This window comes from Melopsittacus undulatus, chromosome 4 (assembly GCF_012275295.1).
Source record: "Melopsittacus undulatus isolate bMelUnd1 chromosome 4, bMelUnd1.mat.Z, whole genome shotgun sequence".
NCBI lineage: Eukaryota > Metazoa > Chordata > Aves > Psittaciformes > Psittaculidae > Melopsittacus > Melopsittacus undulatus.
The window spans coordinates 91836043-91854436 of NC_047530.1; the positions used below are offsets into that span (position 1 = coordinate 91836043).

At 42.1% G+C, this 18394-nt stretch overlaps 1 protein-coding gene across 1 annotated transcript in view; it reads right to left on the reverse strand.

Moving 5' to 3' along the window:
- Nucleotides 1-15864: 15864 nt before the first annotated feature.
- The window catches only part of ALOX5 (arachidonate 5-lipoxygenase), a 28833-nt gene continuing 26303 nt past the window's right edge, over nt 15865-18394 (reverse strand). The window contains exon 14 of the mRNA XM_005153894.3: nt 15865-17209. Within this exon, the coding sequence (XP_005153951.1) occupies nt 17030-17209 (180 nt within the window). The 3' untranslated portion in view covers nt 15865-17029. The remainder of the gene's footprint in view (nt 17210-18394) is intronic.

Genomic DNA, 18394 nt, shown 5'->3' on the forward strand with positions numbered 1-18394 from the left:
CTAATTGGTTTAGCTTTTCAATCACTTGTTCAATGGGGTTTCCTTGTTCTGATAATAGTATGTGTTTTTTTCCCAGCCACCCCATCTAGCAATACAGCATCTGCTCCTTCATCCATGAGGTGAAGCAGCCATTTCTGGGGTTTCTCCCCTGGCATCTGCTTGTATGAACTCTTAATCTCCTCGGGACTATAATCTGCCAATCTGCCTGTTCTTACTTGTCTGCTTGCCCTGGTCATCATCTCACGTTTAAACACAGGAGCTGTGTGAGCTCCCTCCTTTTTTGCGTCTGCCTTGTCTCCGGTATCTGATTCTGACTCACTGGTCCCAAAAATATCTCCATTCCATGTCACAGGGTCCCAGTTGTGATCAGACACAAGGGCACTGACCCGTGGCCTCACTGCTTTTGCATACTTTTTCTTGCTCCGATTTTTGGCAATGCAGACAATGTATTTTTCTGCGAGTGCGGCACCTTTTTTTCCCCCCAAGTCTCTCACCCTGCTCTGCAGTGGCTACAGATGTCTCCCTCTGCAACAGCACGTCTGCTTTAACCCTTTCTAGCTTGGAATGTAAATCTGCTACTTTTTCCTCCAACTCTGTGTTCTTATCTACCACACCTTTGCAGGCAAGCAGCAAGCAGCCTGTCGTGCTTCGGGCATGACTCAGTCGCTCCTTTGAGCGGGTATGGGAGGGATTCTGCAAACTCACCCCGATACTTTAACACTCCCATGGGGTCCTTAGCTCCCCATGGTTCAGGTCTTACAGTAGTACAAGTCTATTTTATCCCACAGCATGATTCACAGTTCCTGTGTCACAGAATCACAGAATCCCAAGGGTTGGAAGGTACCGCAAAAGATCATCTAGTCCAACCCCCTGCAAGAGCAGGGAAACCTGGAGTACATCACACAAGAACTTGTCCAGGCAGGCCTTGAATATCTCCAACATAGGAGATTCCACAACCCCCCTGGGCAACCTGTTCCAGTGCTCTGTCACTCTCACAGTAAAGAAGTTCTTCCTGATGTTAACATGGAACCTCCTATGCTTCAGTTTACACCCATTGCCCCTTGTCCTATCACTGTATATCACGGAAAAAAGCCTAGCTCCATCATCCTGACACCCACCCTTTACATATTTGTAAACACTGATGAGGTCACCCCTCAGTGTTCTCTTCTCCAAGCTAAAGAGACCCAGCTCCCTCAGCCTCTCCTCATCAGGGAGGTGTTCCACTCCCTTAATCATCTTTGTGGCTCTGCACTGGACTCTTTCAAGCAATTCCCTGTACTTCTTGAACTGAGGGACCCAGAACTGGACGCAATATTCCAGATGCGGCCTCACCAAGGCAGAGTAGAGGGGGAGGAGAACCTCTCTTGCCCTACTAACCATACCCTTTCTAATGCACCCTAGGATGCCATTTGCCTTCTTGGCCACAAGGGCACATTGCTGGCTCATGGTCATCCTCCTATCCACCAAGACCCCCAGGTCCCTTTCCCTTTCATTACTTTCCAGCAGGTCAACCCCCAACCTGTACTGGTACATGGGGTTGTTCTTCCCCAGATGCAAGACTCTACATTTGCCCTTGTTGAATTTCATCAAGTTTCTCCCCACCCAACTCTCCAGCCTGTCCACATCTTGCTGAATGGCAACACAGCCTTCTGGTGCATCCACCTCTGCCGCTCCACAGGAGGAGCCACAGGTCAAGGCTCTTTCCATATCTTTCTCCCCTTTTTTTTCCATCCTCCTCACTGATGTACTCCAGATGTCTCCATCCAATGGTTTGAGATCCCAATCTTGGTTGGGCTACTACTGCCTGTACCCGCAGTCCCGTATCTGCACTGGCCTTTGGGAGTCTCTGCTACCACCGTGCAGTCCTCAGGGCATACGACACTGCTAAATTTTCTAGGATTTTTTTCCTGCCACCCTGATGCTGCTTGGGTGGCAGCTAATAAAACTTGTTGTTGTACAACCCCATTGCTTTTTCAGTTAGCACTTCTTGATTCAATTAATCTACCTGTTCCTTCAAGTCTTGGATTTGTCCCCATGTTACTTTAAACACACTAAGTAGGGTTCCTCCCATGCGCCCGGCATGTTGCAGGCACTCTCTGGGCATTGTCTGCGGTATCACCGCAAACTTCCCCCAGTACTTCAATAGATTGAGGGGGCATTTTTACCTGATGGCTCCGGCCCCAGCTGAGTACAAGTTTCCCACCTATCCCACAAAGTACTCCACAACCCAGGGGTCCATCCTAGCTGTTTTCAAAACAGCTGAATGAAGCGAGCAAAGAATGGCCTGGATGCCAAAGAGCTGTGTCTCAATATTGTCATGAATATTGAAGAGGCTTGCAAATTCATGCTGGGACAAAAGATTATTGTTCTAGTTTCCTATATTGCATCGGCAGTTCTGAAACAGAAAAAAGATCACTGGTTATCTCCTTAATGTTTTTTAAACGACCAGGCTACCCTTGTGGAATGATATAGAAATCGTGGTCATTAATGTTGTGAATCCAGCATCCTTTTTGCAGAACAATTGACAGAAGCACTAAAACACAACCGCTTGGCCACTATAGAGACTGTATATTCAAGCCGACCAGACCTGAAAGAAAAACCTCTGGAAGATGCTGATTCTTGGCTTACTGATGGTAGTAGCTTAATGAAAAATGGTGAATGAAAGGCAGAATATGCCATTACCACCACTTCACAGGTAACAGAAGCTAAACCTTTACCTCAAACACCTCTGCCCAGAAGGCAGAAATAATAGCATTAACGAGAGCCCTGGAATTGGTTAAAGATGAAAGGATAAATATTTGGACTTATTCTAAGTATGCATTTGGTGTGGTGTGGTCCATGCACATGGTGCTATCTGGAAAGAGTGAGGACTTTTGAACACAAGGGAAACAAATTAAACATGCTACAGAAATTATACAGCTACTGGAAGCTGTTCAGCTACCTGAAGAACTAGCTATTATGTACTGTGGAGGGCATCAGCAAGGTAACTCTGATCAGGAAATTGGAAATCATTTGGCCTATTTTGAAGCCAAGCGAGCAGATGAACAATCTAAAATCATGCCCTTAATCCTTGACAGCAAACTAAAAATTAAGAAATCTAAACCTGGATATTCAAAAGAGGATAGAAAATTGTTTGAAGATGTAAAAGTACAGGAAAACAAAGAGAGTTGGGTTCAGATACCTGATTAGCAAATTGTAATCCCCTATAACCACCTCTAGAAGTTAGTTCAGGTGGAACATAATAAAACTCATTGGGTAACAACTCTTTGTATAAATACTTAAATTGTAGGAAGGAATCTATATACTATAGTTCAATTAGTGACAAAAAAAATGTCAGCTATGTCTTAAGAATAATCCCAAAACTGAAAATAGAAATCAAACTGTGATAATTGGGAGAGGAAGATATCCAGGACAGCAGTGGCAACTAGATTTTTCTGAATTACTGAGAAAAGGTTATCGAAATTTGTTGATGTGAACGGATACTTTTTCAGGCTGGCCAGAAGCATTCCCTTGTAGGAATCTACATCTGAGGGAAAGGTTAAAATTTGGGATAGTTAATCCTAATCCAGGTAGTAAATATTACACCTGCGCACAAAGATGCATTACACCAGGAACCAGAGTATGAGATTATGCTTGTTTAAATGCCACAGGTGTAGGTCACTGTTCAAATTACGATTACACTATTAATACAGATGGTATTGTAGTTCAGTGGTGGCCCATTCCTAAAGGGAAATGATGGTATTGGCTATGTGGAGAAAATGCTTATAAGACTCTACCCCCCAACTGGAAGGTGGAATGCACCATAGGTGCTGTGATACCAAATCTTACTATTATTGACACGTATCCTTCTGGGACCTGGGTTAGAAGTTTTGCTAAACGGATTAAATGAGGGTTTAACCCAATTGCTGAACAAAGCACAACATTTCATGATTTTGTAAGATGTCTAATTTCATCTTCGGGAGTAAGTAATTAGAGAAGGCAATCGTAAATATCTCAGCAACTATAGAGGAAATAGAAAGTAAAACCATTGATATAATCCAAGAGGAACAAAAAGAGATAACTAGCCTATCTAAAGTGGTATTACAAATCCGAATGGCTCTAGACATGTTACTGGCTTCACAAGGAGGGGATTGTTCCATAATCAATGAAAGTTGCTGTTCCTATACATATCAAAGTGGCAGAATTGAGACATATCTGGAGGAAATTTGGAAACAAACTAAAGTATTTCATGAAATGACCATGGATGATCCCCTCTGGGATTTTGAAGAAATATGGGAAAAGTTAACTTCATGGTTACCTAATCTCTCCTGGTTGAGGCAACTGGTTGGAGGAATATTGATGTTAATTATTTTAATATTGACTACTTGTGGTATGATACAATGTTCCTTCTGCTGTCGTAAATGATCTATGATAAATTATGAGGATTGGAAAAGAAGTGAAATCAAGCATCAAATAGAAATGGGACATTATTTCAAAAAGACTTTAGACGGTAATAGTAGTATATAAAATGTTGCAGAAGAATTTGCAAAAGGAGAGAAAAAGGGGAGATTTGAGACAAGGGGGCAACAAAATCACAAAATGAAATATATAAACCTTTAGAATCAATTTTAAGTAATATTAAGTTTGATGGCTTTGTAACAGTAACTATGGAAAATTACTGAGGTGCATGATTCACAGAGAAAAAAAAACAGAGTATAGCTACAAAGCATACTGAGAATTCTTGTATAAGATAAATCATTGTAGCTGACATAGGCTTAGGCCCTTATGACCTTAGTATCAAACAGGACGTAAGGATAAGCAGTATCTGGGAAAGGCAGGTGCCCAGGATGGGCTGCAGTTAAACTAACTGATAAGTAAGACAGGATGATTGCTATGTCTGTGGTGTTAATAAAACAATTAAGCTGGTATAAGCATCTACTGCGCGTGCTTCAAAGAGTGCCAGAACTGATGAAGATCGTTGGAAAAGTAAATGACCCTCAGAGACCATCACCAAATTTTTGTACGTATGCAGGAAAATTTCTGGAAAATGATGTAATCTATAGGTAGCCTCACAAATACGTATGTATGTCCAGTGGCTATATAAGGCCAGCTTGTGTAGCAATACGAGGACACATGTTAGGAGGAGCTATCCCCTGTGTCTCCCGGCACTGCAATAAAGAATACCTGCTCGTTAACTTGCAAAATTTGTTGGCGAGTTTCTCCCTGGAGTTTTCTCTGAATCACAGGAGACCTCCATGGATGGATAAGGAGCTGCTGAGAAAACTTGGAGGGATAAAAGAGGCTTCTAAAAGGTGGAAGCAAGGAAAGGTGGGCTGGGAAGAATGCAGGTGTGTTTTTCGGGAAGTTAGGGGCCAAGTTAGGAAAGTTAAAGTCCAGATAGAATTAAATTTAGCAAGTGATATGAAAGATAACAGGAAGGGATTCTATAGGTATGTGGTGAATAAAAGACAGACTTGGTAAAACGTGGTCCTGTCCTGAAGCTCTCAGGAGAACTGGCTACCCTGGATTTGCAGAAGGCTGAGGTTCTTAATGACTTCTTTGCCTCAGTCTTCACTGGCAAATGCTCTGACCACACCACCCAAGTCCTGGAAGGCAGATGCAAGGGACTGTGAGAATGAAGACCTTAGGCACACTGTAGAACAGGATCAGGTCTGAGATCATCTTAAGAACCTGAATATGCATAAGTCCATTGGACCTGATGAAATCCATTCGCAGGTCCTGAAGTAGCTGACGAATGAAGTTGCAAAGCCACTGAGCATTGTATTTGAAAAATCACGGCAGACAGCTGAAGCTCCCAATGACTGGAAAAAGAGAAATATAATCCCCGTTTTCAAGAAGGGGAATTTGGATGACCCAGGGAACTACAGACCAGTCAGTCTCACCTCTGTGCCTGGCAAAATCTTGGAGCAGGGTTGAGGAGGAGTGTCTAGGATGTCTGTTCTACTTATCACAGTGGAAATCAGCCATGGAATGTTTTGCCAGCAAATGGTCACCTGACTCATTATTCATGACCTGCGTCCTACAAGTAACAAGAACTTGCATGAACTCACAAGCAGTATGGGATAGCATATGAACAGCCAGTGCTTTTCCTGCAGGACACAATCAGCAATAGCTTGGAAGGTGACATAAAAGATGAACTTGTCAATGCACCAAAACCAGAGTTCACTTGATCAGAGCAAAATAGCTGTGTACTTCTGGCTGAAGTGATTTTTTCTAAGCTAATCATAGTATTTGTTTTTCATATAATGTTTAAAAGTGATTGGCATAGAGCCCACAGGGACCATTATCTTCTGTGTCAGCTGTCCAGATTCACATCTTGATTCTCTCACCCCATCCCCCAGCCAAAGCATGCAACAAGCTCTTTCAGTCCTTTCCCACTACAGGTTTAATGTGTGGGACCACTGAGTGAACAGGGCCCATGTAAAACCTCTTCTGCTTCAGCTCTCACACCTGATTCCCTTGGCTATGAAGGTGGCTCATCTCTTCCTCCAAGCCACGATCTTCTCCTGCACATATCACCTCCTCTGGAAATTACGATGCCTAATGCAGTCTCTCCCATAAACAGGAAATATGTCCCCTGTCATTTGGTTTAAACTGATTTAGAATAGTGGAAGTTGAGAAAGTAAACTGATTTATTTTTCCACCTAGGAGGTATGAAACATACAACATTTCAGTAAAAAAATTGTAAAAAAATGTAAAATATTAAAATCTGCATATCCACTCCTGCCTTCTTACTATGTAACTTTCAAATAGAGATATTAACTTAAGTAAATTGCCCAGTCATGCTAAAGCAAAAGAGGCACAGGAATCTGTGTGTGGTACAGTACAATGCATTGTTAGTATTTGATAGTTCCGATGATTACAGCCACTGGAAGAAAAGCAATGAATGAATAAGAACTAGCCAGACACGTTGCACAGCCTACCTGATATTTTACAAGGACTTGGTAAGCACATCATCTGGTTTATCATCAGTGCTGATGGGCTGGTTAAATGTTTCTTAATGAACTCAGTTAATCCAGGCACCAGGTGAAAGGATCCAACATCAGACTTTTCAAATACCTTTCACTGAAAATGAAGAGTGAACTTCCATGAACCCTTTCAATGTACTTTCCAAGTACCATGACCTCTCTGACTTCACCTTATAACACAAGGTACATTGACTCTTCAGACTAAAAGCTATTAAAGAAAGAATGTTATTATGTGACCCAGGTGTTCTTGAAGGGACCTATAGATCAAGTAAGGATGAAGGCCTGCCGAAATATATTTCAGGTTGCATTAGAAGGCATTTACCTTTAAGCAGAATACACTGATTTTTTTCTCTTCCTCTGGGTCCAAAGATCAAGATTTCATTTGATGTTTCTAGAGAGAAGAGTTTGGGAAAAGCTGCCACAAGACTGTATTGGTAAAACTCTCCAGATTTATTAACCTCACCACATGCCAACAGCGTCTATTTACTCTGCCTGTGTTTCTAGTTGATGCAACATTACCTCTGTCTAAGAACTCTTTTATGAGCACACAACTGTGCCTAAATTAGACAGTTATATCTCATCATGGGTCTGACTGCGCAGGCATCATTTTAGATATTTTGAAGCAAAGCAATCTGTCAAAATACTGAATTGATGCACCTCTATAACAAACTGTTGGCCCAGCTTGCACCCTGGGTAGACTGATGGAGGAAGCCTGAATTGATGAAGATAATCTGACAGACACTTGCACCAGTGTTGTTGATCAATGGTTAACGTCCCATACTTGAAAATGTCTCTGTCTAAAACTATTACTCTGCTCTCCTTTTCCAGGGCCAAATAAACTTCAAATGAAGTTAATCCCATGGTCAAACATGACAAGACATGTAATCTCACCCATGTCTACTCCCTGTGATACTGTTTGTTTCTTTTTTCTCAATGGAATGGGTTTTCTATGGCAATGTGTCGTTTTCTTCATCCAGGGCAAAAGTTGTGGGTTGTTGACTTCTACTGAAAAGCAACATTGCCATAGACCCGGCAAAGTAAAAGTAATATCAAACAAAAGCAGTACAATTCTCCTCAGCTTATCTGCAGTTACAAACACTTCTAAAAGAGTTTGGAAATATTGGTCTTCGTAGACAGCTCTAAGTGTAACAGGGATAATTTTCCCAGGTTTCTGCATGGCATGTATGTTGGTATCTCCATCAAGGAAATTCTTGTAAGCATGGTAACAGCAGTGTAATCATCCTTTTCCAAGACTTCCACAACCTTCTTGTTAAAGAAAGCTGACATAATAAAGCTGTCAACTGCTATCTGCTCCTTGTTCTTTGGTGCAGGGGCAGATGGGATACACAGGTCTTAGCAGTACAGTTCATGACAAATTCCTTCACCTACTCCAGATGCATTTGGGCAATGTTTAAACAGATATTAGGGTGTGAGTGAAATTCTATACTTTGAATTAAATGAAAAGATTACAGAATCATAGAACAGGCCAGAATGGAAGAGATCTTGAAAGATCACCTAATCCAACCTTTGTGGGAAAGGGAGCCTACTCACTGCCTTCAATGGACATTCATCCAGGAGGCAATGACATAATGCCGATCTGAGCAGGTACAATTCCAGCCAAAGCAGCCCAAAGCAGTTCAGGTTCTGCACACACTCCAGTGTCAGAAGAAAACAGATAGATATTTCAGGGTCAGGTGTGACTCACTGAAGTCACTCTTGCATTTAGTTCTTGTTAAAAATAAGACTGGGTGCAACTGTAAATGTTACAATCAAGGCTTTGAGACTTGAATAATCAATGTTTGCTCTAAAGTTCCCAGATAATGATTTTGGAGAGAATGTTCACTTCCAAAGCTATCCTTTTCCCCACCTCCTGTGGAGTGTGATTTACTCCACACACCTTGGACAATAGTGGCTTCTTAGAGGGCTTGAGGGATGTTTTAAGTTCAGAGAACAATGCTCTGAGCCTGCAGACCAGTTGCAAGTTGAAGCTTAGAAAGACTGGTTCTGTAGACCCTTGCTACTTTTCTTCCAGCTATTGACAGGTTTTTGTCTCTCTGCTCATACTCATTGTTCTCAGAACTTTTGACCATCTTACAGCCTTTTCAAGACGTTTTGTGGTGCATTTTGTGAATACGAGCAGTGTTTTGCATCCTTGTGCTCCACACTGATTGCAGGGCAGCCATATATATATATATATATCCAGCTATCACAGAGTTTTTGATAATATCTTGTCAGAAACAGGTCTGGTCCTAACCACCACATAGACCCCTGGCTTAAGAAGTCAATCTCTAGTTGCAGTCCTCACACAACTGCTCTGACTTGGCAATGTAACAAGACCAGGCAGAGATCTTAGTCTGCCACAGGCAGATCAAGAACATTCTAGATGTCACATTAGGTTCTACAGTTGTGTGCGTTTGTTTAGCCAGATGTGAAAAATAACCATGCTAGGAGAGAGCAGATACATGTATTGCTTCCAAGAATAAAGACTTCAAACCCAAACCATGGTGGTTTCCTGTGTGCTCTCTCACTGAGCCCAGTCCTGGGTGAGAGAATATCAGTAAGGGTGAATTTGCTGAGAGCCTCAAGAAGACCCCCAGGAGTTCCAGAGCATCTCTTAGCACATCAAATCCTACTTTTTACCTTCTCCTAGACAACTCAATATCATTATCACCTGAAAACACAGGTAACATGAGATGGCACTGACCGCTTTTGCAGTTCATCCTTGAGGGTTCATGTCAGGAAAAAGCAGAAAATTAATGGCAAAGCCAGAGACAAATTAATCTCTTCCAGAAAATCACTTTGGAGCTCAGTGGTTAGGACAGAGGTAGATGCTTCCCTGCCACTTCAAGAAATAAAGGTAACATTGCTTACCCCATGGTGTGAGGTCCTGGCAAGTGCATGAGGATGCCTGCTTCTTCTCTTTCTTATGTCTTCAGTATGTATCTTTCAGACAGAATAAAATATAATCCCTGGTTTCTCCCATTGCCAGTTCCTTTCCTTTCCTTCTTCCCTGTACAAACCTGGATCTCACTTATGTCAATAGCTGCCCAGGAAAGCAGTGGCAAATAAATGCTGGTGTCTGCTAACAAATCCACGAGAGGCTTAGAGCTTGGGATGTATCGCTCTCCTGCCTCAAGTAGAAATGAACCTGCCATGCAAAACCACAAGTGCTGAGTATATCAAGGTAACAGCTGTGTCTAAGATCACCAGATAGATGGCACAGCCCAGTTCTGTTATTCTTGCTCAATATCAGTAAGAACTGTTCTCTAACAGTGCTGCTGGAGAGCTCAATGTGCCAGGAGGTGGCCAGCAGGAACAACGAGAAAGCCTCAGGCAAGCAGGACTAGAACACAGACTTGTGCAGAGAGGGAGCTTCTTTGTGCCCTTCCACCTAAGCATGTATTTAAACCAAGAGGTGACATAATGCAAAGGCAGAAGTACTGAGCACAAGCCAGCACACCATACCCAAGTGGCAGAGTTTGCATGTCTGGGGTCTGCTTTTATGCAGACAAGGATGAATGAGGACTCATTAAAACAAACAAGCAAAAAGAAAATTAAAACATTAGTGACATGGAGTTGTTCCCAGCAGCCAGAACTGTGATTGATCACGCTTACCAGCTCTGTTGGAGAAGAGGACCTGGTAGGAGAAAGGAGGGCTCATCTTGCTGGTGCTGGTATTGTCCAAGTCTGGAAACAGATAGATTTTAATGTCATATTGCTGCCCTCTAGTGCTTTGGAAAAGAATTTACTCACAATTACTAGCCCTAAACAGACCCTGGGTAAGGGAAGCATGCGTTTTCCAGGAGTGGACAGAAAGCAACAAAATTATCACCAAGATCTATAAAGGCAAAGGCTAAAGACAGATCTGAGTGGGTATAAATTCATAAAGGGTATAATTCAGGAGGGTATACATTCATAAAGACATCAATTATTTCAAATCAACTACATCAGTTTAGAGCACCCCTAGAATCTTGCCCACTTGTGTTTCCAGTATCAACAGAATATCAGCAAATAGATCTTCTGCCTTCCCTTTACAGCATCTTGAGGCAAAGGCTGGTAGTCACTGAAAATAAGGTGGCAATGGCTGACCATCCGCAACACCCAAACCTGCTCTTGACACTGAAACTGACAGATGGTACAGGGACACTCAGCATACTATAGATACTAGATTATCTTCTGACCCCAATGATAACTTCAGGTCAGCGGTCAGAACATCTCTTATGGTCTCTCAAATACACTTCACATACCTCTGCATTGCATTGCTGCACCTCTCCTGTGGCTAAAGAAAGATCATTAAAATAAACTATGTGCAAAATAATCTCTACTCACATCTGCTTAAAAAGACAAACCGAACCAAACCCAAATGAGCAAACACTTCAAACACTCTGTTGCTTCTGATTTTACAAATGATAGCACAGGCCTGTGAGAAGCAGCAGAAAATAATCACTTCAGCTCCCTTTCCCCCCTAACCTTCCAAAGCAAGTTATTGCATATCTGTTCAATTAAAAACAATTATTGTGTTAGAAATCACTTCACAAAACTTTAAATTGTACATCTCCAGTCTCTGGGGACATTGGACAGAAGCAGCAACACTTTCTTAGTGTCCCCATGTCACTGTATAGAAGAATTAACCTTCCTAGTGTTCATCAGGCAAAGGCATACTCAAATATTCAGGATTTAATTCTTCAGCAGGCAAAGTTCTTCTCTCCTACCACTGCTGAAGACAATCGCATCTTGTCCCCCTTTTGTCCATTTGTCTGGACATCTGCAACATCAGCTTTTACTTTGCAAGAAAACCCCAGCAGAAAGGGAAGGAAATTCAGGTCTTGTTGTCAGATCACAGAATGGACACACTTGTCTGAGTTTTGCCTCTAGTTTTCTGAGTCATTATGAACAAATCTCTATAGATTATGCTTGTCTGTCTGTGTGTATAGTTGGCATATATTCTGCAATAGCTACTAGCCCAGTAGACACTTCCTTTTGTGGTGGCAGTAATTTCTCACAGTCATGGAGTGGGCTGGTTAACCTTTCATTAAGCCTTCTGGTCAGCTCACCAGCCAAACAAAAGCAGGCTACAGCTTTGCATCCACCTCTAGTTCTTCCTGTGTCTGTGATGGTTTACCACATGACTCCACACTTCCAGTCATGTCACCTGTGTCCTCATGATATGCTTGTACTCCTGGATGTATGTAGATGCTTGCATGTGAATTAAGACAAGGCAGTTAGAAGCCTGTCCCTTCCTTCCACTGTATGTTGGCTGCACTAGTGATGGCAGGACCTGTGTGAGTGCATGTGTCTTTGCCCCTGGCAGGATCCTGGAGACAAAGATTCCATGATGCACACATTCTGCTTTCTCATGCCTCCTGCCGAGGGCACTGCTTGTGTCAGCTGCAATGTTCAAACTTGGTTCAAACCTATCTGTTTAGTGGAGATCATAGACTTTAGGAGGCAGCAGCAGCTGACAATGAAGAGGTTGCTGATAATCCACAGAAACACACCAGTGTCCTCCAGTAAGGCTGGGTCATCTGCGTGCATTCTGGATATCTCAAGCTTGCTGCTGGTTGCAAGCAACCAACCTGTTCTGATTTCACATGCCGAAGACCTAAATCTGCAGACATACAGTTGCAAGCAGCAAGAAACGGAGCCTATGAAATGACTAAAATAGCCATTCAATCATGGTTGATAGTGGTAATGGATAAGAGGATTAACAAAAGTCTTATAACAAAAGGCTTCAGAAAATTAATCTATTCCATTTACCAAAATAAAAGGGAGAGATGTAGCAGGCAACTGGTCAGAAAAGGATCTTCAGCCACACAAGCCTACTGCAAGTAGTTTTCTGTTGCAAGAAGCAAACACTGAATGCAGAACAGAAACACAACCCTGATCTTTCACAGCAAGAAGGATTCATCAGTGAGACAAGGGACCCAAGCACTAGGGTGAACCATCTATTTTGGTAAATCATGAGTTCCTGCTTTTGCAGAAGATGTTTTCCTAGATCAAACACCCGTGTATTGAACTTGAAGAGGGAAAGGCCCTAAGGGGAAATACTGAGACCTGTGCTAGACTGAAACCAATCTAAGCAGTCATAGTCATGTCTTGTGGCCATAAACCCCATGACTCGGTTAATCTGTAAATTTACCAGCCATGTCTGATTGTGCAATATTTATTCCTGCTTACAGTACAAATAAAGCAAACTAAGCACTTGGTGCTACTTTCTCAGTGTGTGCAATTACTCCCTAGATAGCTACTACTGCAGCAGAAAAGACCAGTTCCTGGTTAAAACTTCGGATCTATTCTGTGTTCTGCCCTATATGCAACAGAGCAAATAATTCTGAGTGGCCGAGCCTGAATGTGTTGTCTGCTCTCTAGAAAGCTAAAATTAGCATGCTGCAGGTAAACAAATGTCTTACGGTCTTTCTTTGAAGGGGGCAACTCAAATAAGGGCTGATCTGCTGGATTTCATTGCTCTTGTTATATTTCCCCAACTGTAAAATGGGGATTGACTGCAAAAAAAATTGGTAGCTTAGTTCATGTGGGATGACTGTGAAGTACACATGATTTGCCTCCAGAGGCAGTGAGAATCATTGTATTATTGCAAGGGCTTGATAAAGAGAACCTCCTAAAAGGAGTATACAGGATAAACTCACCTGCAAAAAGAGGGAAGCATGGGAACTAAGTCTGGCAAAGGATGTGACAGGTAAAAGGAAGTGATTCCATGGGTATGTAGCAAACAAAAGAAAGACTAAGAACAATGTGGGCCTCTCCAGAAGCTAACAGAAGAACTGGCTACCCTGGATTTGGAGAAGGCTGAGGTTCTTGGTGACATATTAGCTCAGTCTTCACTGACAAATGCTCTGACCACACCACCCAAGTCCTGGAAGGCAGACCCAGGGACTGTGAGAATGAAGACCACATGTCCACTGTAGGAAAGGATCAGAACCTGAACATGCACAAGTCCATTGGACCTGATGAAATCTATCCATGGGTCCTGAAGGAGGCGGCAACATGAAGTTGCGAAGCCACTGTCCATCATATTTGAAAAATCATGGCAGTCAGGTGAAGTTCTATGCTATATAAGTTCTATACTAATCAGAAGTTCTAAATATAACCCCCTTTTTCAAGAAGGGGAATTTGGAAGACCCAGGGAATTACAGACCAGTCATTCTCACCTCTGTGCCTGGCAAAATCTTGGAGCAGATTCTCCTGGAAGGCATGCTAAGGCACATGAAAAACAACAAGGTGCTTGGGGACAGCCAGTATGGTTTCATTAAGGACAAATCCTGCCTGACCAATTTGGTGGCCTTCTATGACGGGGCTACAGAACTGATGGACAGGGGCAAGGCAGTTGACTTCATCTACCTGGACTTGCGCAAAGTATTCTACACTGTCCCACATGACATCCTTGTCTCTAAATTGGAGAGACATCAGTTCGTTGGATGGACCATTCAGACGATGAAGAACTGGTTGGATGGTCACATGCAAAGAGCTGTGGTCAATGGCTCAGTGTCCAGTTGGAGACCAGTAACAGTGGTGTCCCTCAGGGATCAGTTTTGGGAATGGTCTTGTTCAACATCTTTGTCAGTGACATGGACAGTGGGATTGAGTGCACCCTTAGCAAGTTTGCTGATGACACCAAGCTGTGTGTTTTGGTTAACAAGCTGGAGGGAATGGATGCCATCCAGAAGAACCTAGACACACATAAGAGGTTGGCAGATGCCAACTAAACACTTCATTATTCGCATATATTTGCTTCCTTTCTGGTGCCAGTGTTACTTTTAGCCTCCCCAGTTCTATACATGGCTTATCCTGCAGGTAAACCAGACTGCTAATATCAGCCTTCAATAGCACGGTCGATTCCCTAAGCCTCCCATTAACCCTACTTGTATCCCAGGTCCACAGGCTAGAACAGAAGGAATAGATGCAAGAGAACAGCCATCAGCCTCTCCTCCCATGTTTTGTTTTCTATACAGATACTTGATTATGCAGATCATTATCATATGGAAGCTGAGGCAAGAGGACATTCGCTGTACATGGGGGAAGGACAGGAGCTGGAATGTTGGCTAGATTGCATCAGCTTGTTGTATTTTTTTTTACTTTAAGTTAAACCTTTTATCTTTTCAGCTTTTTTTTTTCATGGCTGACACATATAATGATACCCTGATACCCCCTTGCTACACAATTGCTGCCTCAGCTCCTATAGTCATCACTTCCCATGGGCTGCAGTAAAACAAAGATCCACCAATCTTAAGACCACTTCCTGTTATTGAGGAATTACATTTATCTTCCACATTTCTGTTGAAATTCTTTAGCTGGGGGGAGAAAAAGGGAATCAATCTGCTGCAAAGGATCTATTTCCACACCCGTGTTTCATATGAAACAGAAAGAACATATATTTTATTAGTATCCTTTTCCAAATCACACATGAACAATAGAAGTAACTATGTTTCTCAAAGTACAGGAGCTTCATTTCTCTACACAGCACATTGTGCTTATACCTACAAGGTTTTCAAGACAAACAGCATTACATACTGAGTTAAGAAATAAAAGCTAGATGTTCTTGCTCAGTTTTGGTTTATTAGCACAAGAAGCTTTCTTACCTATTGAGAAAATACACTGTGCAGCATGGCAAAGCTAGTTCAAGGAACAAATACTGGGTAAAAATAGAATCATAGAATAGTTAGGGTTGGAAAGGACTTAAGATCATCTAGTTCCAACCCTCCTGCCACAGGCAGGGACACCTCACACTAAACCATGCCACCCAAGGCTTCATCCAACCTGACCTTGAGCATCGCCAGGGATGGAGCATTCACAGCTTCCTTGGGGAAGCCATTCCAGTGCCTCACCACCCTAACAGTAAAGAATTTCTTACTTATATCTAATCTAAACTTCCCCTATTTAAGTTTTAACCCGTTACCCCTTGTCCTATCACTACAGTCCCTAATGAAGGGTCCCTCATCAGCATCCCTGTAAGCCTCCTTCAGATACTGGAAGGCTACTATTAATAAAACGATGAGATTTAAATTTCTCAAACCTCATTTTTGCTTCCATTATCTCAGTGACTCTCTCAACTTTAACCAGAGCCCAAGAAGTTAAACCCAATCGCTTCTAAACAAAACAGACAAAACTAAATTTTTTTCCTCAGGTGGAACATGCCAATTATGCTCAACTCCCCAAATATAAATATTCCTCTTAGAGGTTGCAAATTAACCCTTCTCCACAACTTTTGTCATTATACAAAGTAGCCTCTTTATCCACCACAAACCAGAAGAAGCTGTCCACAAAATCCAGCAGCCTCAGCAATGAAACAGAAATCTAGCATAAGTACTGCTAGTTATTTTTGGCATTGTGCTAAGCAAAACATTTGTCAGTACACATGAAGGACATCAAACTCTATTGGCAGAGGCTGAAACAAACCTTCCTAGATTTATGTAGAAAATATATAGGCTTATTATAGGGACAATTTTTTCTTCTCATATGAATTAGGCTGTCTCATTTCACATGAACTCTGTAAGAAAGTGATAAAAACCCATCAGCTATGCTAAGAAAATGTCCTGTTTTTATCTTCATCCTGATGAGGAAATTCACAGTTGCAGTGAAAATATTTAATGTTTGTTTTAATCAGATTAAAAATAATGCATAAACTTTAAAGATCATATTTTCAAATATTACCAGTGTCATGTATTAAAAATAGGAAGGGTTTTAAAGATGCAACTCTCTTATTGCTTATGATACTATTTTCATTGAATAAGTGAATCTGTGATTATATTGTTTTGTCCAGGCAAGGGAAAGCTAACAGAAACATGAATATTGATGCTAAGATTAACTAATAAATACTGGGAAAATAAAGTTGTAACAAATTTGACCTAGAAGGTTGTCAACTAGACTTTGCCTGCAAGATCAGTCATAATCAGCTTTGTTTGGAAAGTCTAAATAGATGATGGATCAGCTGTAATGGAGGGGTTGGGTTTCTTATCAATTTCTGAGAGTTCATTGAAAAGAAGCATATGTAGCAGGAAAGCATCATTAGCTTTACATGCCTCTAAACTCTTCTGAGTATCTGCTTAAACAGCAACACTGTTGGGAATGCGATCTGGGGAAAGGTAGTAATAAGGAAGCTTCTTTTTCTTGTTGCGCTCAGCGATGGCGTTGACAATCTCATCCAGATTCTTGCGGAATTTTGCCATAGCCTCTTTCACTGGCTTCTCCACAAAGTGTTCATCTGGGTACATGCCTAGAAACAGCTGATTGAAAAACAACCAAGAGATCAGGCTTTGAGAAAGCAAAGGCTACAATGTTTCAATATTATGCCATCCAGCAGAGCAACACCCAGAGCCCTACACATGCTACTATTAAAATAGTCCTATCAATATTTAAGCTAGCCTACATTTGGCACTACCAAAGAAAGATGCTGTGCCATCCTCCCTTCCCCTCTGGCTGCTTCTTTCCATCCCTGCATCTTTCTGTAGAGCTGGTTCGTGTCTATGTGGCACCTTCTCCACCTGCAGGGAGCTCACCCACTGAAAAATGAACTCTTTCATTCAGGCTAGTGGTCAGCCAGATCAGCTTCCTAAGCCAGACCTCTCCATAGCCACTCAAACAATTGTGCTGCTATGGAAAAGTACAGCATGGGAGGGGAATGAACAACCGCAGATGAAAAAGGAAGATGACTGTTTCTTTTAGTGACAGGGGAAGTTCCTGTTAACTTAAATCTGTCCTTCAGACTTCAACTTGACAGTTGCTTTAGTCAGCTTAGACCCTAAGGGTGCCCTGAATACCACATTGCCAATGTGCATACTGGCATTATTACATTACCTGCTTTAGGTAACTATTTTCCATGATACTCCTTATTCTACAAAGTTCTCAGCTCAAATCTGCTTTCTTCTTAAAGGAAGACTTCATTTGGAGTGCCTTCTGTCCATCATCTTCCATTTAAAGATGGAAACACATCCAGACAAAGCCCTTGGGTGGGACAACCAAGGACCTACAACCTCATTTTATCATGCTTGCAAAGCCTCCATTAGGCTTGTTTTGTTTGCACTCCACACCAGCCAGACAAGAGTCAAAGCTGTAGTGCATGTTACATGGGGGCAGACTTTCTAAAGGGACAGGACAAGGGGACACAGTGGTGGTGCACCTTCTCCACCAGCACTGCTGGAGCAAGGAGTGGAGAAAACCCTTATGCCTCTGCAGCCCTCTTCTCCCACAACAGCATCCTTTACTCAGCAACACTGTGCTTGAGTTTAGAAATGTTCATTTTGGCTGAAACCCAGTCTCAGAGGAAAAATACAACTTCTCACTCAGAGCTGGTTTGTATCTAGCAGAATAAGGGCAAACTGACCCATCTCCACAGAAAGGCAAACATGTTCAAGCACAAAGAAGCACTACAACAATATCATGAGTCCATTAGTGCCATGGCCCTCATGATC